Here is a 24,490-nt window from a genome sequence, read left to right on the forward strand (position 1 = left end):
AAAAACCAATGTTAACATAAAAGCATTAACATCGGTTTATTGAAAAAACTGATGTTAAAATCTCCACGTTAACATCGATTTTACAAAAACCGATGTTAACATGGCTTTCATTAACACCAGTTTTTTTTTAAATCGATGTTAACATCACTTCGTTAACATTAGTTTTTCAAAAATCGATGTTAATGTCACCACGTTAACATTGGTTTTCAGAAAACTGATGTTAATGAAGCGATATTAACATCGATTTTTGAAAAAATCGATGTTAACAAACTCATTTTATTTACAATTATGCTACCGTCCTTTCGTTAACATCGATTTTATCAAAAACCGATATTAAATGTCTTTTTTCTAATAGTGATGCGACCTTGATGATTTGGCATTATGTTTATATGACATATGCTGAAATTATCATGGCATCATTTTTTTTATGCGGTGCATGATGATGTTAGCAATTTAATGGTAACAGAATAGGTTCTAAAAATAGAACATTTGAACTTATTGGAACAATTTTGAGAAAAAAATTAACGTATAAAAATTGAAAAAATGTTAAATTATAGGGACCAAATCTTACTTAAGTCTTATAATATAATAATAATAAATTTATAAAAAATTATTTAAGACTAGTTACATAAAACACGAGAGAGAGAGAGACATAAGGCTATAATAAAACTATATTTGACCAAATTAGTTAAAAAATTAACTAAAAATTGAGAAGCTACCAGGTAGCTAAAGATAGCTGAAAATTGAAAATTCATCTTATTAAATCATAAATGTTTGATAAAATTATTTATTAAAATAGTTAAAAAAATATAAAATTACATAAGTAGACATAAAATTTAACCTTAAATAGAAAATATTAAAAATGAAATCTAATAAATTTTCAAGCACAAAAGGAGAATAAATATAAAAGCTAGAAGCTAACAGTTTAAAAAACTTTACTTCAAGTAGTGTTTTAAAAATACTAAAAACTATTAAAAAAATTTGTTTATCAAATAATTATATAATGTTTTAGCTAGCAAAAAAAACTAAAAATTAATTGAAATATCTTGTCAAACATACTTTAAAACCTTGTTGATTTAGGGATTTCTATATTAAAAACAAAATTTATTTGATTGCTAAACAATTAATTTTGAAAAAAAGATAAATTCTAATAGCACATTATCTTAAAAAATTAATAGAAAAAGTCAATTGGTCTCCTAATAAATCACTATTATAATTGATTTTAAATGGATTTGTAAATTTATAAGTAACTAATTATGTTCTGTCGTAAAATAACCAAATCAACTAATATGTTAATTATATACACTTTTGAAATAGATTTTGCAATAAATAATGTTTGTTTTTTTATAATCAATTTAACCAGTAAATTGATAGTAAAACATGTGTTACCTACCATTGTTCACAAAAATATGGGAATCTAGTCATATAACAGTTTTTACTCATATGATACTGCACTCAAGTTATAGTGTACATTGCTTTTGTACAACGATATAGCATGAATACAATCATATCTTTTATATTTATACGTGACGAAAATAATTATTGATTAAATTTTATTTAATTTTGATTAAATTTTAGATTAATTAGGATTCATTTCATAAATCGACAAAGTTAAGAAAAAAAAATACTGATGTAGAGTTATTAATAATGCATTAAAGTAAGAGTTTCAACATGTGTATCTGCATATTAAAGTGATGAGGTTGCAAGAAGATTCCAGATGATCAATAAATTCATGATTTTGTATATCAGGGTTACTAAAACTATTCTTTGGACTTTGCTTATTTTAGTATATATCCCCACCTACCTTATAGGTTCCCCACATCATATAGTGATTGATATATATGGAACAGTTCGCCTTCCATGCTGCTCAATTAAATACAATCAATGAAGATAGTAATAATAAAGGTGATTGAGATACTTTAATTTGGATCAATCCCAACCCAAGATACGTGGAGCTAGGTTGGAAGAACATTGTGGCCTAAGACACACTTTCATTAATATGGTGGTGGACTAGTAGGGACTAGCTACCTGCTACTCTTATCTGGTTCTGATTCAGTGTTCACGATTTGTGGACCAAATTTCTTTCCCTGTGTTTTGGCCATATATACTAGCTAGCACATCCAAATCTGATATGGGTAAGCATAATTAAGTACCCCCATATGATAATCAACACAATTATGGACTTAATAATTTTGTTTAGTGCAACATGCAAAAAACTATAATGTTTATGAAGTTTTTCAAAATAAGAATTGAATCACAAGCAAAATGAAGTTCAATATTGGAAAAGAATTTTACTTTTGAACCACATAATTAAAAGGAAGTTCAATATCAAAAAAGATGTTGTTTGAATTAGAAAACATGTATTAATTTGTTTATATCTGTTTGCTTTAATAACGAGATTTGGATATGATTATAGAATCATACAGTGGACACTACTACTTTATGACATGAGTCCATAAATACTGAAGACACGGTCGATAATAATGTCTTTAAAGCAGTGCAGCTAAGATTAGCTTAGTTGTCATATCTTCGCTTCCCTCCTATAATGATAATGATTCAGTGGTTAGAACTAGAGTTATGGAATTCCAAATTAATAAAATAATTGGATAATGTTGGTTTCATATCCGCTAAATATAATTGCTTTGATATACGATCAAGTCTTTTGTCGCACAATGAACCCAATCACATAGGGGAATGGTATTGAACTAAATTTTAAATTGTGAAAAATCCCCAAAGAATTAAGCAGGGCTAACGTCCAACTAAAAACCTTGAGGGAACATATTATAGAGGCTCTATCTGCTAATAGAGGAAAGTGAATAAAGCTAGGGGCTACATCAAAGATCCTACCCCTATTTTTATTTTATTTTTAGAAAAAGGCAAAAAAATATATTATTAATAAGAGCATTAGCATGGCCACAAGTTAAAGATCCTACAACTATGCCCAACATATATGGTAAGAAAAACCTAGCTAGGAAATAAGTTGGTTTTGAGATTAGTCCTTGATTCTAAGTTTAATTACAGTTAAAACTTGTTATTATTTCTCTCAATGGATATATTTTGTGGGAGTTGAGATAAGATTTTTCAGTAATTCAACCTAAGTCACACTCATTAGATCTATGATTTCATTTTGAAGTTATATTAAACAATGGCTTTAATATTAACCACATTAAAAGACATTCTTAGGATAGTCTAACTGGGACAACCCTAAAATGATATATGTAGCTTGAGCGAGCCCATATTCACTCATGGATTAACAATATGTACCACAAAATTAATCTCTCACAATGAGTGGAAAAACATTCTTGTCTTTAGCCTAAGATAAAACAAAACACATTACAAGACATAATACTATGATTTCTGATTAATTAAAGAATTTATTTATTTTTACCAAATTTGCATACAAATTAAAAGTCATAAATAACGTATACTCCATATAACATTCATTCAATAATTATAAATCTTAATGTGTCCGTTTCAATTACAAATTACATTACAATTTCTTTCAATTAAGCGTTTCTTCTGTTGCAAATTTATGAGTTTCTTAAAACCGTTTTAAGTTTCATTATTTTTCAATAGTAGTTTTTCTTAAAACATTATTAGTAATACTTTAATAAAATTTTGTCACCTCAACTTAATTATGATTTTTTGGTATTCAGATATCTTGCCAAAGTGTGAGGTCGACGTGTGACATCGAAATTTAAATAATATTTTTAATTACTTGCTAGCAGCTTATACCTTAATTACAATTTCTCCTGTGGTTTTATGTATGGTAGCTCTTTAATAGTAGTATTTTGTGTACATATATATGACTTGGCCATGGTCTGTCCACTGACTTATCTATTAGTCAAAAGTCGGTTTACATAGCTTACAATTTTAACAGCAAAACTTCTCAAGATGGTTATTCTCATAATGCATTACTGATGTATGGAAGTGTCTATTGTCATTTCTACTAAAGTATTTTTTTTTACCTTAGAGATCCTTTTTTTTTCTTGTTAATTAAGCTAAATAATAATTTAAGTTTAATAAAATTTAATTAAAAAAAGGAACAAAAGACACATTATTTGAATATAGTGTTGAAAATATTAACTAATAATATGATTAAAATAATATATATAAGTGAATGATAACTTTAATTTCATGAACTAATTTTTAAGATTAAATTAAATTCAAATATAAATTTTAAAATGATGTATGCTAATAGTTATTGTTAGGCCTATTTTATAACATATTATCTGTTGTATGGGATCATCGGTAGATACTAAGTCTTGCAAATTTTACACTTATACTTGAGATAATGATTATCTCATTTATATACACTATATATCTATAGTCAACCTAGCTAGGATCTTCACACCATTTATTTATATGTAGAGAAACAAAAGTTTGACTTAAAAATTGCACTAAAAATGTATTAAGATTATGTTTAGAGTCTATCCTAATAATAATTGATGAGCACATCGTGTGATCTGTGATCTGTTACGGGTTGTTATCCAATGACCTGCAATACTAACTTTATGCCCTTGCTCAAGATGTGTTTTGTTTCCCATTTATATGAAATTAATTTGGCCATATCTACTCAAGGTGAGATCTCCAACATAAGACACCAAAGTTTGACTAAAAGACAGCGTGTGGAAATGTACCAAGATGAAAAACTGAAAACCACAAGAAAGAATGGACAAACGTCTGTGTTTCCCTAATTCAAATTTTGTCATAAGTATCAGAACCAAAGGTACAATTATTACAGCAATTGAAGAGGAAGAAACGACAATGGATGAACAACATTGTAATTCTTGATGGTTATCATGATGCGAAAGTAAGTAATGCCAGTGTATATACAACAGGAAATTCAAATTTTATGATGCGACTATTGAAAAACAACTACTGTAAGAACTAAATGCAGAAGCGTGCACACAAAACATTGAACAGTACCATGAATATTATCCATGAGTTTGATCTAACTTCCATGAAAAGAGATAAAAATGACCTCGTGCTCGTGGAGTATTGCGCGAATGGAATAATCAGCTAGCTACCCTTTGTACTTCACCAACAATTATACCAGATAAATAACAAGTACACCGCTGTACAAATCACTCAAGTTAATAGTATATACGATCAGAAACATCTCCAAATAATATATCTTCCCAAGATTTCAATTTTCATGTTCAGGCAAAGTCTCTTGCAAACCTGCAAGTGATTAAATAATTGTCACTACTACTGTAATATGAATATATTCAGAATATATATATATATATATATATATATATATATATTGATGAAGTTCCTCGTGTCAAGCACAAAATATTTGATTGTAGAATATATTGTAACTTGTAAGTGTTACTTACTTATTGCCTCCGTTAGCTTTATTTGCAATTCGGAGTAATCAGCGCCAGTCATATTCAAATGATTTGGATCCTTCAAATCAGTTTATACAAAAGGATAATAAATAATAATCAGTTTCAAAACCAATGACCAAGCATAATGCTCAATGAGAATTAAATTGACATGGTACCTCTGATCGTATAGTGTGTATGAATCTTCCATCTCTTCTGATTGAAGTAGTGCTAACCACATTAATCCCTTCTTTAAGCAGAATGTCCAACACTCTTGACATGGGAAACACACTTTTCCCGAAGCTGTAACCGCACATAATCTCAAGTCCTCCCGGGAAAGGATGAACAGAAACCAAGGGTGGAAGATGAGTAGTGCTACTGCTAGAGCTTTCATTCTCAGAACAAATATTACTCTTCAAATTAGACACCTTCACTAACTCATCCCTCTTTGCTTGCAATTGCTTCACCTTATTTTGTAGGTGGTTGATATAATTCATAGCCTCATTCACATAATCAGAGGTTGAGCGTTTTCCCTGAGGATGGTCATCAAGATATGCAATAAAAGCACCCCTAATGACTAGTGGCTTTCAAATTTCAATTTCTCTTAAGTTTTAATTAAAAAAGTAAAAAAAAAATGGTTTCAAAATGAAGAGACAAATTGTTCGTGTTTATATGTTTACCTTAATATATTCTAAAGGCAGAAGCGATCTAAGGGTGGCGCAGAGTTTTCCCATCTCTTGCCTTCTTTGTCTTTCAGTTTCTTTATGCATCCACTTCTTGTTCTCATCCATGGCAATAAAGTCTTCTTTCTCCTCAACATGCAAGTGCTTGCTACTCTTTCCTTGCCCTTTCACTTGTACAAAGATCACTGCATCAGCATCAGAGGATCATACAAGATCTGATGATCTTAATTAAGGTAGGGGAGAGAATAATCAGCAAATTAAAACTAATTAAAGATCAACTATTCATTACTTGGGGTGGAGAGGATTCATCATTGTGAATGCTATCTTTTTTGGGGGTGGCAAAAGATACCAAAGCAAGAAAATCAAGTGTATTTGGTTGTTAGGGTTTGAGGACTACTTTCCATTGACCTGATATGCTAAGATTCTGAAATCCTTCCCATATAAGATCAGAATACATCTCACCTGCCATATCGGTGGTCCTATTTATATTTCCTTTTCCTTTGTAAACTCTGGTGGGGCACAATGTTTTCTCTCTCGTTTGAATGCTAATAATAATCAACTCTTTATTATTTATTCTTAGTAGTTAATATAAATTTTTTGGGTAGGTAGTACACCTAAAATTTAGCTTCCAAATTCTGCCAAACAAAAAAACTTCAAAAGAAAAAGTATACATATAAAACGCGTCAAAAGAATGTAGTTGATAATGATACTGAAGAAATTTTAAAATCAGATTTAATAATTAATTTGATAATTTTAATTTTTTTCATAAAAAACATTTGTAAAGAATTTTAAATAATTTTTTATTTATATTAATACAAAAAGTTAACTCTTTTACTTTTTTGAATTAGTATAATATTAAGAAACAAATTATCACTTGCTCCTGATTAGCTGAAGTGACTAAGGCTCTTTTGTTTTTGTTACTTTAATTTACTCATTCTCTATCTCTCTCACACACAAAAACCATGTTAGTAACTTATAATTTTAAATTCGTCAAATATACTTACATGTATAATTTATTAAAATATCCTAGATTCGTTATTGTTATTAATTAGTATTTATGATTAATCGTAAGCTAACACACGTACACATCCCTTATACATGTGTATGCATGGTTGCACTTATTAGAAATGAAAATAGGCCATGTACTTAAGTATGATATAACTTGCTTTATAATTGGTTTGCTAGCATGTTATAGGCATTTTCTAAAGTCTTTGAACTTTAAATAAGTCCAATCTATTTTTTTTAATATTACTTCATATTAAGACTTTAAATAGGCTAATAATTAAGTCTATTAAAGAAAAGACCATGATAGATTCTAAGCTAACAGTAACAGATCTATTACTAAACATACCAATATGTCTACGGTTTACAAGCTTATCACATTAGGGATAGTTTAAAGTTTAAACCACCAAAACATATTGCATTTTATAAATATTAAAACTAACTCTCAACTCATATTTTAGTTGTTAAAATAGTCATATAACACATTAATATTTTTACTAAAAATAACATATCTATAAATTAACGAACCTGTGAAGCTTGGTAAGTTTTTCTAAAACCGTACAACCAAAGCTACTAAACCCGAAAGAAACATTGCAAAACAAATAAATAAATAAACCCTGACATTTTACTAAATAAACTAGGACAGGTCATACCTTAACTAGAATAAGTCATAAACATTTAATGAACGATCTAATAACTTATCCCTAGCTTTTTTTTTTTTTTAAGAAATGAGGAAGCATCAAAATTGAACAAAGCATCAAGACTAACTACTAATAAAAATTAATAAACCAATAATTAATATTTATCAATAAAAAAAATTAGACACCCAAATTTATTGAGGATAAAAAGAACTACAAAACCACATGGGACCAAACTAAAACCCAAAGTTTTACATTTAGCGGATACACGCATGATTGTGTATAGACGAATTTAATCCAATGTAATGATTTGGGCGTGTGTACGTATTAGTAGATAGATAGAGAATGAGTTACATACTATACTATGACAATCACTTTCTTACGTGAGGAGAAAAGATGATTGAGATTAAAAAACTCACTTGAAAATTTACTTAAACAATGATTATGAATCACTATCACCATTAGGTCATTGTTGTTACCACTATCAATATTACACAAAATTTTCTCAAAAATATAATTATATTTTCTAGTTATGATTATCATATGATTATACAGATAAAAAAAACTTGATATAATTTTAGTCCTGAAAAATTATCAAATTTTGAATCTAATAATTTTTTTCCTTTAGGATTGATTATGGAATTCTGTTTATTTTATATTTTGTCCCTAATAACTATTTGCATTTGTGGAAATTGCAGATCATGGATCTTTTCTCAATGTGGTGCGAGCCAATAAATCCACCGGGAATAATATTGGTCCTCTTCTTTTGAAAAAGCAAAATTACGACAATCTTCAATCTTGTCTTGTCAATATCCACTAACGTAAAAAATAAAGAGCAGAATATGAAAAATGCGTTTCTCTATTCATTTAGAATGTTGAGAGCCTTTAAATAGGCAAATTACATAACTAAACAATACTCCTAATAGATATGACCCATATACTCCTAAATATGAAAATAAGCAACCAATAAGTCTGTTAACCAAAACAGAAAAATAAAATATAAGATAATTGCAACGTAGTGCATCAACAATCTCCTAAACTCTAGACCATTAACAACTAACTCAATTTTAAATAAATAAATTCAACAACAACATATAAGTTCTGCCAACAATTCCTCTCTTAAACTGATGTTTGCTAATATCAGTTTAAAGCCTTGGCTGAATCAATCATGCATGTAGATGCAAAGATATTTTGATGTTTTGATGATGCCAAAAAAATATGTTTCTTAAGTTTTATTCAAGACAAGAATCTAAGATATCCAAGAAATTCAAGAAATATGATCAAGATAATTCCTAGAGTCTTAGGAAAAAAATTTCAAGTTGAAACAGTAAAAGGTTTGACCAAAGGATTTAACTTAAAATGTTATTTTAAAGAATTTTACTCTCTGGAAGATGTAATCGATTACCAGTGGTCAATGTGCCTTCTGAAAAGCTTTTAAATGTTTTAGAAAGCATGTAATCGATTACACATGGCTTGTAATCGATTATCAGTGGTTTGGAACGTTTTAAAATAGCTATAAGAAATTTGAATTTAAATTTTAAAGTTGTGTAATCGATTAAAGTAAGTTAGTAATCGATTACCAGTGTTTAAATATTCAAATTTCAAATGATAAGAGTCATAACTCTTCAAAAGTATCTATGTAATCGATTACACCATTATTGTAATCGATTATCAGTGAGGATTTTCGAATATAACTCCTAACAGTCACATATTTTCAAATGTTTTTGAATGGTCATCAAAGGCCTATATATAAGTGACTTGGGATACAAAAATTCTTCAGAGTTTTACTTGTTCAAAAAGTCTTATCCTCTCAAAAGATTAAATTGTCTTATCTTCTAAAGATTCCTTGGCCAAAACACTTGCAATTCAATAAGGAATTATTTGAGTGCTTTATTGTACAATCTATCTCTTTCAAGAGAGATTTCTTCTTCTCTTCTTCTTACTCAAGGAAAGTGATTAAGGGACCGATGGTCTCTTGTTGTAAAGCGATCTAAACACAAAGGAAGGGTTGTTCTTGTGTGGTTCAAAACTTGTAAAGGGTTTTTACAAGATAGTGGAACTCTCAAGCAGGTTGCTTGGGGACTGGACGTAGGCACAAGGGTGTGGTCGAACTAGTATAAAACTGAGTTTGCACTTTCTCTTCCCTTAAACTCCTTTATTTATTGTTATTTATCTTTTGCGTTAAGGAAGTTTAGTTTAAATTGAATTATAGTAATTCATAATAAGGGAACATTGATATTATCATTAAAGAAGGATAAAACTTTAATTGGGGAAATAGTTTGTGATATCTTAATTCAACCCTCATTTCTTAAGATATTTGAGGCCACTTGTCTAACAATGCAGACACCTAATAACTCTCTAAGCTTCAAGAACAGCTCCCTCTTCAAAGCCTAGGTAAATATGTTAGCAACTTGATCTTTTCTCTTATAGTGTACTAGATCAGTAGTTCCATCCTTGCAAAGATCTCTTAAAAAATAAACTTCACATCAATATGCTTGCTTCTTCCATGTAGAATTGGATTTCTTGACAATTTAATGGTTGAACTATAGTCATAGAAAATTGTAGTAGCTTTAATTTGCTTGAACTACAACTCCTCAAGAATTTTTCTCAACCATATTTGGCTTGGCAAGGTGACAATTGGTTGCTTTTTAGATGACCACAAAACGACACCTGTTCCAAGCATAAAGACAGAACCAAAAGTGCTCTTTCTATCATCTAGATCACCTACATAATCGTTGTCAGTTCCCCAAGGTTTCATGTTCCTTGAAAATAGTGAAGAATTCTCTTGGCAGCCAACAAATGCAACTTAGTAAGATTTTTCATGTACCTGCTGATCAAACTCACAAAATACATTATGTCTAGCCTAGTTGTAGTAAGATACATTAAGCTGCCTACAATTTGCTTGTAAAGTATGTTGCCAACCTTCTTTCCATCGTGATCTTTATGTAGTTTTATGCCACACTCAACTATAGTACTTACAGCATTGCAATTCTTCATTTGAAACCTATTTAGAATTTGTCCCACATATTTCTTTAGAGAGATAAAAATCTGTTATCTAATTGCATCACTTCTATGCCCAAATAATAATGCATCAAACCCATATCAGACATTTCAAATTCATTCATCATGGACTTCTTGAATTCACTAAACATGGCAACATATGCAATTTCCTATAAATATAAGATCATCAACATACAAGCATACTATGAGCACTTTTCCCTTATCTTCAATCTTAACAAACATTGTGTGTCATAAGGACATTTCACAAAACCAATTTGAAGAAAGTAAGTCTCAATGCAATTATACCAGACCCTTGGGACTTGCTTTAACCAATAAAGAGCTCTCTTCAATCTATAAACTTTATTTTCATATCCAACCTTAACATAGTTAGGGGGTTGATCAATAAATACATGTTCCTCCAAATATCCATGCAAGAATGTCCATTTGATATCTAGCTGGAAAATGGGAAAAGATTTTGCATGTGCCGCTAATGCAACCACCAATCGAATTGAGTCATGTCTTGCAACGGGAGAAAATACTTTTGTATAATCATTCATGTAGTGCTGCTTGTACCCTTTTGCCACCAAGCGTGCTTTATACTTGTCCACATCACCATCCTTGTTTATCTTTTTCTTGAAGACCCATTTTACACCAATGGTATTCTGACCTTTAAGTAGATCACACATCTCCCATATGTCATTCTTTTCAATGGAATTTATTTCATCATCCATTGCTTTTTGCCATTTTTCCTCTTTGACAACACTTTCAAAAGTTATAGGAAAACAAAGTAAAATGAGTAATTGGATTAATGTATCCTTGCATGTCAAATTCGTCCAGGACTTCTTCTTCTTCTACTGTAGTAGAAGTTGGTGATGAGTTATTGGCTGTTTCAAATGAATTTGATAAGCTTCTGGGTGTAACAAGTGTTGGAACATGCTCATGTTCAACATCATTATCATAAAGAACTTGTGTAGGTTATGGGTCATTCCACTCCTAGGTACTTTCTTCATCAAAAGTAACATCCCTGCTGGTCACAATATTCTTTGTCAATGGATTGAATAATTTGTATGCTTTTGATACATCACTTAGACCAAGGAAGATGCACTTTTCAGCTTTTTCATCAAGTTTCTTCTTTTTCTGATGTAGTATGTGAGCATAACCAATACAACCAAAAATCTGGAAGTAGTCTACAACCGATTTCCTTCCACCCCAAGCCTCCTCGGGTGTCATGTTTTGAACCGCAAAAGTTGGACTTTTATTTAAAACATGAACACTCCAATTTACATATATTGTGTGTGTTTTATGTACTAAACATAAATATTTTACAATTATCAGAAATCACCTGAAAACAATATTTAAGACATCCGAAATTAATACAAGGGAAAAATTTTCATCATTGGACCCACTTTTTTGTCCACACAATTAGGGAACTGAAATTTAACCATCAAATGTCACGTTGGACAACTATTAAACATAAGACTATCCAATAAGTACTAAAAATGGTCAGGACAGTAAATCCAGTGTGATGAGAATCCTGAAATTGACCAAATACAGGCTAAAGGCCCAAGTGGAGAAGGACGAAGGCCCAAGTGGAGAAGGACAAAGCCCCCGAGTGGAGAAGGATGAAGGCCCAAGTGGAGAAAGATGAAGGCCGAGAGGCAGAGACACTACCAAGACTATTAATTGTTGCTGAAGGCCCAAACTAATTTGAAGGCCCAAATAAAATATGTTTTTTAGTTATAATTTTTATTTATTGTAATTTTGGTCCAAACTGTTTAGAAGGCCCATGTCTATTTTTATCTTTTTGTTCAAATACACTATAAGTATTGGTTTTTGTTTTCAATAAAAGAACTTTTGGCATTTTCATAAAATTTGGTGAGAGCTTCTCCCTGGGTTCCTTGTTGAACCAATCTCAACTTATCAAGGTAATCCTTGTGGCCTCTACCCTGACTTATCTTCCTTCACTGGAAGTGGCATCATCCAAATCTCCGTAACCTGTATCAAGCGATCCGCTCCTAGTCAAGATCACGTCATGTAGTATTAGAGCTTCGGCTCTTGATACAGGTTCTATCCTATCCTATTCTTTTTCTTTGTAATTTGTCCAGGTTCGTGTTTTGTCCTTGTTCTGTTATTTGTTTTCTTGTTTGCGTCTTGTTGCGTTCTTGTTTGTGTCTTTGTTTCGTTCTTGTTCTTGTTCTTGTCATGTTTTTTGTTCTTGTTCTTGTTTCTTGTATCTTTCAGACTTTGTGTAAAAAAAAATCTGTTTGAGTTCTGTTTCAAGTTAAAAAAAAGAGTTGCAAAAATATTGAAAAAAAGGAGAAGAAAAGAAGAAAAAAAGAAGAAAAGAAAAGAAAGTGGGTGTTTGATCTTTGAACACAAAATTAAGGCAGTTAGAGGCGTTTATGGGAAAATTGCGGGGCCAAATCCCCTACGGAATTTGCCCAAGGATTCTCCTTTGAATTATGAGCGTTTTGATATATAGTGGGCCTCAAACGGAAAATCGTAGCAAAAGTTATGAGCATTTGAAGTTTACTTGTCATATTTGTTATCTTATCTGTTATCTTATCTGTTATCCTATCTGTTATCTTATTTGCTATCATATCTGTTATCCAAATTAAATCTAATTTGTTATCCAAATTCAATCTAATATGTTATCCAACTCAAATCTAATATATTATCCAAATCAAATCTGATCTTTTATCCAAATCAAATCCAATCTGCTATCCAAATCAAGTCCAAGTTGTTATCCCAAATCAAATTTGTTACTCAGTCTGTGATAATTATATTGTCTTTCATTTTATTTTATATTACCTTGTGTGTCTAATTTGGTCCATCCAGGAACTTAAGAGTGAACACGAGTGGTAAAAGGCAAGAGGGAATACATTACACAAAAGTCTATATTGAAAGCATCAAACACGAGTGAACTATCATCAAAGAGAGAAACACGTGAGTAGAGTGTGGTGAGGTCCTGAATCTTTTTTTTTTAAATTACTACAAAATTCTTTGTTCCTTAATCATGGCAGGAGCTGGTGACAATGGTGGTGTATATCATCAACTGGACGGATTTCAGCGCTTATTACTGGACTCGATGACTACACAAATGCAACGTTTGTTGAACCGTAACAATGAAGAGCTCTACAGGCGAATAGAAGGATTAGAGCACCAAATGAATCCAAATGCTGGGAGACCTTATGGTGGCAACAGAAGGGTCAATGATGGATCGAACCGAATAGAGGAGCAAGACAAAATTGAGGGAGTAAAACTCAATGTATACTCTTTTAAAGGCAGGAGTGACCCAGATGCCTACCTTGACTGGGAGATGAAGATTCAACATGCATTCTCCTACAATGATTATCTTGAAGAGCATAAGGTGAAGTTAGCAGCAGCTACATTCTCAGACTATGTCCTTGTTTGGTGGAAGAAAAATCAAAGAGAAATGAAGAGAGAAGAAGGGCGGGAGATAGATACATGGACTGAGATGAGAAGGGTTATGCGAAAGAGGTATGTTCCAACTAGCTATAGTAGAACCATGCGACAGAAACTCCAGAGGTTATCCCAGGGAAGTTTGATTGTTGAGGACAAGGAGATGGAGATGGCACTAGTGAGGGCCAACATTGAAGAGGACACCAAAGCAGTGCATGATGGCTTCACCAATAAGATTTCTTTCCAGCACCATGACCATAAAAGGATTCTTAAACCTCTATCCCTTAGAGAAGTGTGTGATGACCAAATCAGAAAGAGAGAAAAGAGAGAACAAGAGAGAGACAATAGTGAGACACCACAGGGGAATAGAAAAAGGAAGAGTGATACACTTGAGAGATGGAGTGATACACAAGAGAGAGAGTGATAATTCTAATCAGTTAACTATTTATGTTTCTCCTAGTGTTCAACCCTTATTGCAGAAATTTAAAGATGTCTTTCCCAAGGAGATTCCTCATAGACTGTCACCTTCAAGAAAGTTGATCTCTTTCCAGAAGCTTCATTGCCTAACAGGCTAACTTACAATAGCAAGCCCCAAGAGACTCAACGTAAGGATGCACAAGCCAAAGTTGAGTATGTGAAAAGATTGTATGACCAAGTGAAGGTGCAAATTGCAAAGAAGAATGAAAGCTATGCCAAGCAAGCCAACAAGGAAAGGAAGGAAGTGGTACTTGAACCCGGTGATGATCCTGGACATTTGAGGGCAAATATTTTCCAAGAAGGAGGGAATGATGAGAATCCTGAAACTGGCCAAATACAGGTTAAAGGCCCAAGTGGAGAAGGACGAAGGCCCAAGTGGAGAAGGACAAAGCCCCCGAGTGGAGAAGGATGAAGGCCCAAGTGGAGAAAGATGAAGGCCCAGAGGCAGAGGCACTACCAAGACTATTAATTGTTGCTGAAGGCCCAAACTAATTTGAAGGCCCAAATTAAATATGTTTTTTAGTTATAATTTTTATTTATTGTAATTTTGGCCCAAACTGTTTAGAAGACTCATGTCTATTTTTATCTTTTTGTTCATATACACTATAAGTATTGGTTTTTGTTTTCTATAAAAGAACTTTTGACATTTTCATAAAATTTGGTGAGAGCTTCTCTCTGGGTTCCTTGTTGAACCAATCTCAGACTTATCAAGGTAATCCTTGTGGCGTCTACCCTGACTTATCTTCCTTCACTGGAAGTGGCATCATCCAATTCTCCGTAGAATGTATCAAGCGATCCGCTCCTAGTCAGGATCACATCACAATGGGTATTATTTTCAAACAAATGCCATTGGCATTTAATTGACTACGATGAACTAGTCATTTTTAAAATATTATGCATGTTTTAGTACTCTAAAAACAAGGACATTTTCAATGTCAATATCTTAATGGCCTTCATCATTCTTATTGACATTTTTTTTGTTTGAAGAATGAATCATTTATCATTAGTATAATCAATAATAACGAAAAAATAGTTATGGAGCTAGCTTGCAATACTAGAATAAAAATCTCATTGTTATATCCCTCTTTATTAAAATCTGTTGGTATAAGCTTAAGCTCTGACTTATGAACACATGCATATTTTTTTCAACTCACTAATAACCTTCCACTCATGATAATTGTATTTCTTGGGTTCAAATATAATTAACCTTCTTCAATTCTTTTGGCAATAGGTAGGAAGTTTCGTGATTGTCTTGAGCATAAAAGAGATTTTTTTTGTTAAAAGAAATTTATAGTACAATTTTAATATATGTCGTACATTTTCAGATGTTCGTTACCTTGCAACTTAAAATAATAGTACTAGATGACGCTGCACGATTTAAATGTGATTAATTAGTTACTCCAATAATTAGAGAAATGGTGACTATTTAATTTCTTACATTAGTTTCCTTTTCATAGTGAAGCACGCAACAATTACTTATCATTTATAGCATTGCCAAGCTCCACATAAAGTCAATATGTTGGTTTTAAAATTCTTCTTCCACACATGAAAGAGGAAAAGGGCAAAATAAACACAATAAATAACAACGTTGGACGAAAGAACGAGTACATTTCTCCAACAAGAAGTTGTTCATCATTCATCAAGTAACATATATATATATATATATATATATATATATATATATATATATATATATATATATATCACATCAAGGATCAATTTCCAAAAGCATTACAAACATGGGAATAAACTATAAATAAAAGTTTCCCACTTGTTGCTTGTTTTCTGAGCACTTATGAACACATGAACTTCCGAGATGCTTAAGAAAAAAAGACAATGAAGCACATCCCACCAATATTATAAAGAACATCTATAGCTGTTGTGAATGTGCTCCATTGTCTGTTGCGGGAAGGGAAACTTTAACAATTAATAAAATTAATTACCAATTATTATAGAAAGTCTCGAGAAAAGGTTACGATTCTAGTGAGCATAGATAAGTTGGACAAAGCAAGCATTTAGGTTGTCTACCACTATATAACTAAAAGGATGCCTATAATTTTGGGTTTAGATGGTGGACACTCTGAAAGAACATGAACTGAATTTGGAGAAAAAAAAAATTTTGGAAAAATTCTCCTTGTGCATTATTGTGCATTGATCAATCAATAAAAAATATTAAGAGTTGTTATATATACAAGCAAAGCTATGGTTAGGAAGATAACTAACTAACTAACTAAGAAATTAAGTCAATAACTAACTAACAGAATTAGTTATTAACTAAAAGACTAAAAAAGAGATACAAATGACAAAGAAATCATCTAATCCTAATACCCCCTTTCAAGGTGGACAATGTATATCAACAAGGCCCAACTTGCACATATTTTGCTTGGAAGGAGTAGTATACAAGGCCTTAGTAAACATATCAGCAAGTTGACATCCAGAAGGAACATGAGACAAGAGAATGAGGCCTTCATGAATCTTGATTCAAATCAAATGATAACCCACTTCAATGTGATTTGTTCTTTCATGAAAAGAGGGATTCTTTGCAAGTTGAATTGTAGATTCATTATCAGAAAAAGTTCAAAAAGGAACATGAACGAAGAGATGAAGATCATCACAAAGATACTTTATCCATTGTAATTCACATGCAAGAGAAGCAAGAGCTCTATATTCAGCTTTAATAGAGCTCCTGGAAACTGTTGATTGCTTCTTAGCCTTCCAAGAGATCAAGGAATTACCAAGAAAAACACAATAGCCCGTGACTGACTTGCGACTAACTGGACATGTAGCCTAATCAGAATCAGAGAAAGCTTGGATCTTCAGGTCATTATCAAAAGGATAGAAAATACCTATGCCTGGAGCACCCTTCAAATATCTTAGAATTCTTAAGGCAACCTGTAAGTGAGGAGTTCTAGGCTTGGAAAAAATTGACCGATTTGTTGCACAACAAAAGCAATGTCTGGTCGGGTATTGGTTAAGTAAAGAAGTCTTCCAATAAGCCTCTTGAAAGAAGTGACATCCTCTAGAAGATCTCCCTCATCAGAGTTCAATCTAACATTGGCTGGTTTGCAACCAGTAAGACCAAATTCAGAAAGTATTTCTAAGCAATACTTTCTATGATTCAAAATTAGGCTAGTCTTAGATTATGCAACCTCAAAGCCCAAGAAAAAATTTAAATCACCCAAATCTTTGATGTGAAACTAATCATGAAGCTGCTATTTGACTGCATTGATTTCAACTAGATTATTTCCAATAAGGACAACATCATCAACATGAACTAATAATGCAATAAAGGAAGAAAGAGTTTGCTTGACAAACAAGGAATAATATGAAGTGCTTTGAACATAGCCAAGTTGAAGAAGGGCAAAAATTAACTTATGATTCCATTGCCTACTAGCTTGTTTAAGGACATACAATGATTTCTGCAGCTTACATACAAGACTAGGATCAGAAATGGTCATACCAAGGGAAAGCTTCATGTAAACCTCCTCATGAAGGTATCCATGTAAAAAGGCATTATCCACATCAAGTTGATGAAGAAACCAATTATTTGCAACAACATCAGATAAGAGAAATCCTACAGTGGTCAATTTGGCAACTGGGGAAAAAGTTTCAAAGAAATCAACCCCTTCTATTTGAGTGAAACCCTGAGCTACCAACCTAGCCTTATATCTTTCCAAGGTACCATCTGCTTTGTACTTAACTTTGTAAACCCATCTACAACCCACAATGGGTTTGCCTAAAGGAAGTTGAACCAAAGACCAAGTGTTAGCCTAAAGAGCCTGCAGTTCTGTCATCATAGCTTCTTTCTAGCAGTTGAGTTTGTTGGTCTCTTTGAAGGAATGAGGCTCAGAATGAGCAAAAATAGACATGCAAAAAGAAGTATGATTAGCATAACATTTAGAATAAGAAAGAACAAATTGCAAAGGATAAGGAGTTGTAGAATGAGTAGAAGTAGAATGAAAAGAAATATTGCCACAATGTTAATCAGACAAATAACTAGGAGGTTTCTTGAGTCTGGTAGAAAATCTTATAGGACCTACACTGATTGAAAGTGTATCATTGTGAGAATAAATTATAAATTTTTTAATTTGTACTTAATATTATTTTAAAAAATATATGTAAATAAATAAATTTATTATTTTATAAAATATTTAGCATCACATTAAATATAATTACCTGAAAATTAAGTTAAAGATTAATTGTATTTTAATGGAGCAAATATTATATTTAAAGATATTAATCATATTATAATTTTTTATAATTTTTTCCAAGTACTATTAGTGATAGTGATGTAATACCTATATAAAATGTATAAATTCAAAAGGAAAATAGTGAATATAAAATTATAATTATTTAAATCAAAATTAATTAAAATTGTGTGTTATAAAATATTTAAAAAATAAATTATAAACTTATAACAAACTTATTTTTAAGCAACAAAAAATGTGTATTTTTTTTTAAATTAAGCATATTGGCTGTCAATTTAATCACAAGGTTATGATTATAAAATAAAATGTATCAAATATTATAGTTTATTGAATTAATTTGTCAAATAATTTCTTACAAAATAAATATTTCTTATTTATTAACATTTAAGTAAGTGAAAAAGAGAATAATACAAAATGATTAACTTTAACTCTAAAAACATTTAAGATATGAGTCTAATTTTATAGCACATAATAACAATAATGATTATAAAAAAATAATAGTGTGAGTAATTTTACATGTAAAAAAAGCATGATCAAATATTTATTTATAATTTTCAAGACTATTTTCCTTATATGAAAAGTATAAATTTAAAAAAATCTAAATATAATAAATATGAATATATAATATTATTTAATTATTAAAATTTATCTGTTTATTTATTTATGGTTAATATAATATTAATATGTAGTAATTTTTAAATGCATTTTTTTTATCAAAATTAAAATTTATTTCAATTTTTTTGAATTAGTAAATTTTTATTAAATAGACATAGTTGTTAATTATTTAAAAATAATATTTTTAATAATTTTAAAATATTAATTATAATTATTTGATATTATTAAAGATTTCAATTGATTAACCTAATTTCATCATAAATTGAATATTTTTCATTTAATATAATTAAAATTATATATTATTATTATTATTATTGATGTTGATAGATGTGAAAACAATATTAGAGTAAGATCATTACGGTAGTGAGAACGAATATAGCTATTTTGAACTGGCTATGTTATCCTTTATTTTATTGATTTTTTCTGTGTCTATTTAATAAAAATAGTAAATATAAAAAAAGAAATTCAATCATAATTATCTTATATAAAAAAATATATAAAAGATTAAGTATTAAAAATTAATAATCCTACGTTATATATATATATATGATCAAAGACTAAAAGTTAATAATAGACATCTTTTACTTTTTATTTTATCTCATTTTTTCTTTTATATATTTCTTTTATTATCATCACCTCACTTATTATATAAATTTCTTTCTCTTTCCATATTCCTTCTTAATTACTTCTGCCTTAGTGTCTTCTACAGCACAATTCATTACCAAATTGGCTGATATAACTTTCCCTTGTTTTATTTGACTGTGTTCACGTGATTTGTCCACTGAATTATATATTAATCTTCGTTAATCGTTCTCTATATTTTTTTTATTACTTTCAATGGGAAAGCGCCCTAGGGATTCTCAAGCTCCCGATTATAATATAAACATAATAAAATTGAGCTTCAAAAAATCTGTCTCGTTAAGCAAAACACATCAATAAAACGTTTGCATTTCATTATCCTTCCAAGTTGTTAACGAAATTTTTAATCGGCTTCACTTTTATTATTTTAGAATCCAACATCCTTATTTAATAGATGAGAGATCACACGAGATTTTCTTGGGTTAAAAATATATTTAAGACATGCCGCCAAAAGAATATAATTTCTAGGTGCCATGCATTAATTAATGGGTTTCCAGCTAGCACAGCCCTGTTGACCATAACACTGCCCTTCAAATGCTGGCTATCATTTTGTTTATGTTTAAGGCACCATATGGAAGCTAAACATGAATTTTCGAAGACTAATTCAAACAAGTAGATCGATCTAGACTTGAATATTTTCACCAATCTATACATGAAGAAAATATAATTTTTCACAGAGAAAAAACTAAAGTTGTTTCGTCAAATTTAGATTATAAATGTAATTAGTCTTCATTTTTTTTATTGAAATTTTCATTAGTAACGTACATACTATAAGTATTTTTCTTTTAACATAATTTATTTTATATTTAAAGATCAACCAATATTTAAATCCTGAATCATTTAATTAAAAGACGCAAGTCACTTGTATAGATTGTTATTGGTTAATTAGTACTTCATATAAGGACTTGTTAATATTACAATCTTAAAATTTATTTTATATGAACAAGAATGATATCTTTTAATTTGATATACCATATATAGTATATCAATATTTTAAATTAAAATTAAGTATTAATATTTGAAAAGAATAATTAAAAATATAAAATTAAATTGAATGCTCAATATAGGAGAAATCAAATCAAAATAAAAAAATATAATTTCTAAAAAAAAAATACTCACGTTGAATATTAAGAACTCAAATTTATTGTAAAAAAAATGGATTTATCACTCTTGTATGTAAAGGAGTTGAAACACTAAGTTAATCATCACTGAAATCTCTTTTTGCGGCCAATATAGAAAAGTACAAATAAAATAGTGTTTTTGTATTTATAAAAACATAGCAATCAAATTAAAAATAAACTGGACATGTTGATAATTGCTATGTATACATAATTTGTATATTTAAATCATATAACAATTATCTAAATTTTCTTTCTTTTATTACTTCTTTTGTGTTAAAACATTAGGAATTTAGTTTGTTATGAATTTTTATCCAGTAATGCTAAAGTTAGTAACTTTATAATGTTTTTGGTTGTATTTTTTTGTTGTAGAGATATAACAGAAGGCCTGGAAGAGGATTGAAGAACTAGAATATTACACTCAATGCGACGGTCTCACTCAGCACATCAAGACTGCTTAGTCCAAGAAGTCACCTTGAAAGTCAATTGTCACGTGTAAACACGTTAAGCATGCACCCAACGGCTTAGCGCGTGACCTTTAGTCAACTGGACATGACATGCGCGCTGAGCGTGCACATTTGGTTTAGCGCACAGTCAATGTCGAAAAAATGATCGTGCTACCTTTTAAAGAAAAAAAAAAGAGGGAAAACTTAGGAGGATTCATTCAGAACAAAAGAATGAGAGCTAGGGTACGAAAAGGAAGGGAACCCACTCATTTTGGAGCATCTCTATTCCATTTTTCTTCCACCCACTTTCATTTCCTCTAGTCCTTTTTTTTGTATTTGTAAGTCTCTCATAACAATAAGAAGCTAAACCACCTATTGTTAGGAGCTCAACAACAAAACAATCTTGATGTAATGATTCTAACTATCTATTTAATGCTATTTCGATATCATTGTCTCTTTTCTATGCTTATTATCATTTTTATGGTTTGATCACCCATGCTCATGCAATGTTATAAGATTTATGCATTGAAAAATATTTATATCCTAAGAACTTGAAAAAAACATCTTGGTAATCCATGTCTAGAGATAAAATGATATTATTTAATCTTATTTATACGTCTTTATTCTTAAAGTGAATTATTTGATGTAGCTTTTAAGGGATTGAGAGTAAAATTAGGTAATTTAAACTCTTTCATATGAGGGGTCACGGTTAGAGTAGGTTAGTGAATGTAGGTAATAATTGAAATAACATTAAATGGAAAAAAATTCTTAATGTTGCATTGAAAGTAGTTTTGATAAGCTGAATCCCAAATATGTTTGTAATTCTGCATCAACTGTCACTTCATTGCTCTGAGTGTTTGTTTTCTCAACCTTGCAAATGATATTCGATACAATTTATTAATTACTTAAAATTGGGCATATACAATCTTTAAGTATAGTCAAAGTCCCTATAAACTTAACACCCGATTTAATCATTTAAATTACTACTTGAACAAATTGACGTGCTTTACCCAGCGTTAACACATGTTTTAGAAATCCACTATGTTAACATATTTTAATAGGAAACTAATACTAAACTGGACATATACGTTAGTATAAACAGTAAATTAATTGTATTAAATTAAAATTAAACATCATAAAGGTAAAAAAAATATAAAATCTAAATTTAATTTCTTTTCAGAGTCTTTATTCTCGTCTTCGACTTTACTTCCATTTGTCAACTGTAGTATGTTTTTATGACATCGTTTATAACATACTTTAGGGATATTACCATTAATAAAAAGAAATAAAGATACTGGAATTAAGAACAAGGATGTTTGAGTGGGGTGTTATTACTCCTAAATACCTGGTAATTAACAACCCTATTTGTTTTGTCATGGTCTGCCAACTATATTCACTTCAAATCCTCAAACATTATCCAAAAAGCATTGACTGTATTTGACCTTGTCTCCCTTCTCTGACATGTCTAATTAATCACCTCCATCTTGTGGGATTTTGTTGGTTAGTTAGTAGTTGTGAAAGGAACCTTCAAAGAAGTTGATTGCTTTGCCTTTTTTTTGTTTTTTTTTTTTTTAACGGTAGCTGGAAAGGCAATTTCTATCGGTCTTTTTTCATTGAGGCTTCTTTATATCTTAGGATGCCATTGATAGTAAAGGAATTGATAGAGTTTGTGATCTTTGAGGGCCTTGGATAAGAATTCGCTCTAATGCCTGATTGCACTAATGTTGGACATGGATTTCAACACTGCCCGTGATAGAGGGCTGATTTGTCTAAAGTAGGTAAGACACTGGAATTGGACTCTCTATTATTGGCCTATATATATCCTTTGGAAATTGCTAATGAGTATTTTTAGGATAATGATTAATAAATTAAAAAAATATTTGTTGTTAAAATGATAGAAAAATATATAAAAAAATTATGAACAATATAATTTTACGCATATATTTTTTTAGTTTTTTAATTAATGCTTTAAAAGTATTGGTTAGCATTTATCATATCCTTATTAATGGGTGGCTTGACCAAAGTAATGGTAGATTTTGTCCAAAGTTCAAACTCTGAAAATAAGATACACAAGTAACTATGTCTTAGAATGTGAGTTTGAGTCTAATTTAACTCCAAAGGATAGCTCATAGGGTAAAGATTGTCCCTTACTCATATTTTATATCTTGGAACTATCTCTAGGCAATGTGATACTTAAGTTTTGTCCAAGACATCCTCTCAAGTCCAACACTTTTGGGTTTGGTGCGTGAATAATATAACGTGTGACTCATTTAATAGATTTAAAATAGACTCTGATATCATGTCAGAAAGTAGGTTATAAATCTAACTTAATCCTACAAAACTGACTTGTAAGGTGATGATGCATATCCTAGATGGGTCTTGTGTTTGTTACGTTCTAGACATGTAGACTTGAGTGTGAGGAGGAATGTTGAAAAAACCACCTAAATTATGGTTACCCCCTTGACAGAAGGGACGTGCGTTGAAAGTCTCACATGACAGGTAACCATGAGCAAAATGGAAATGTTGAAGTATCACGCTGACTAGAGATAGTGTTGAGATAATTTATATAAGTGGAGATCAATTTTTTCCTTACAAGGCAGTTTTACAGGATTGAGTTAGACTCGTAAATGACTTTCTGATAGTAAGTAGAAATATCATATAAAGGTTAAAAGTAATAAGGATGTGTTTGTATAACATTAGATTGAATGAGATTATATACTAGGTGTATTATAAGAAAAGAACGTTTTAGCATTGGTAGCCAATGCTAAATGACGAAATAGAATGTTAATTCGACCTTAGCATTGGATTTTCATTTGCTTCGATCTAGTTTGACTTTACAAAGGAAGGAGCATTTTAGCATCCGTCAATACCCCTTAAAAATCCCAAAACACACAAAGAAAAAGGTGAGACT

General features: G+C 30.5%; 1 protein-coding gene across 2 annotated transcripts; it reads right to left on the reverse strand.

Moving 5' to 3' along the window:
• Nucleotides 1-4,770: 4,770 nt before the first annotated feature.
• LOC114367280 (transcription factor bHLH118-like) lies at nt 4,771-6,477 on the reverse strand. 2 transcript variants are annotated; one of them, XM_028324441.1, is made up of 5 exons: nt 6,303-6,477; nt 6,011-6,183; nt 5,510-5,863; nt 5,343-5,412; nt 4,771-5,184 (listed from the first exon to the last, which is right to left on the reverse strand). In XM_028324441.1, coding segments are annotated over exons 1-5 (633 nt in total). In that variant the 5' UTR covers nt 6,304-6,477; the 3' UTR covers nt 4,771-5,149. The 2 variants fall into 2 exon arrangements, with proteins under 2 accessions (XP_028180242.1, XP_028180241.1); XM_028324440.1 differs by having other exon boundaries at nt 6,011-6,198.
• Nucleotides 6,478-24,490: the final 18,013 nt, after the last annotated feature.

Source organism: Glycine soja, chromosome 9 (assembly GCF_004193775.1).
Source record: "Glycine soja cultivar W05 chromosome 9, ASM419377v2, whole genome shotgun sequence".
Classification (NCBI taxonomy): Eukaryota; Viridiplantae; Streptophyta; class Magnoliopsida; order Fabales; family Fabaceae; genus Glycine; species Glycine soja.

Bases quoted from the DNA above. Each gene is read 5' to 3' on its own strand.
- LOC114367280 (XM_028324440.1), bottom strand. The intron at 5,864-6,010 runs GTAAACATATAA...GACCATCCTCAG, and splicing joins TGCCTTTAGAATATATTAAG to GGAAAACGCTCAACCTCTGA. The intron at 5,185-5,342 runs GTAAGTAACACT...AATCACTTGCAG, and splicing joins AAAGCTAACGGAGGCAATAA to GTTTGCAAGAGACTTTGCCT.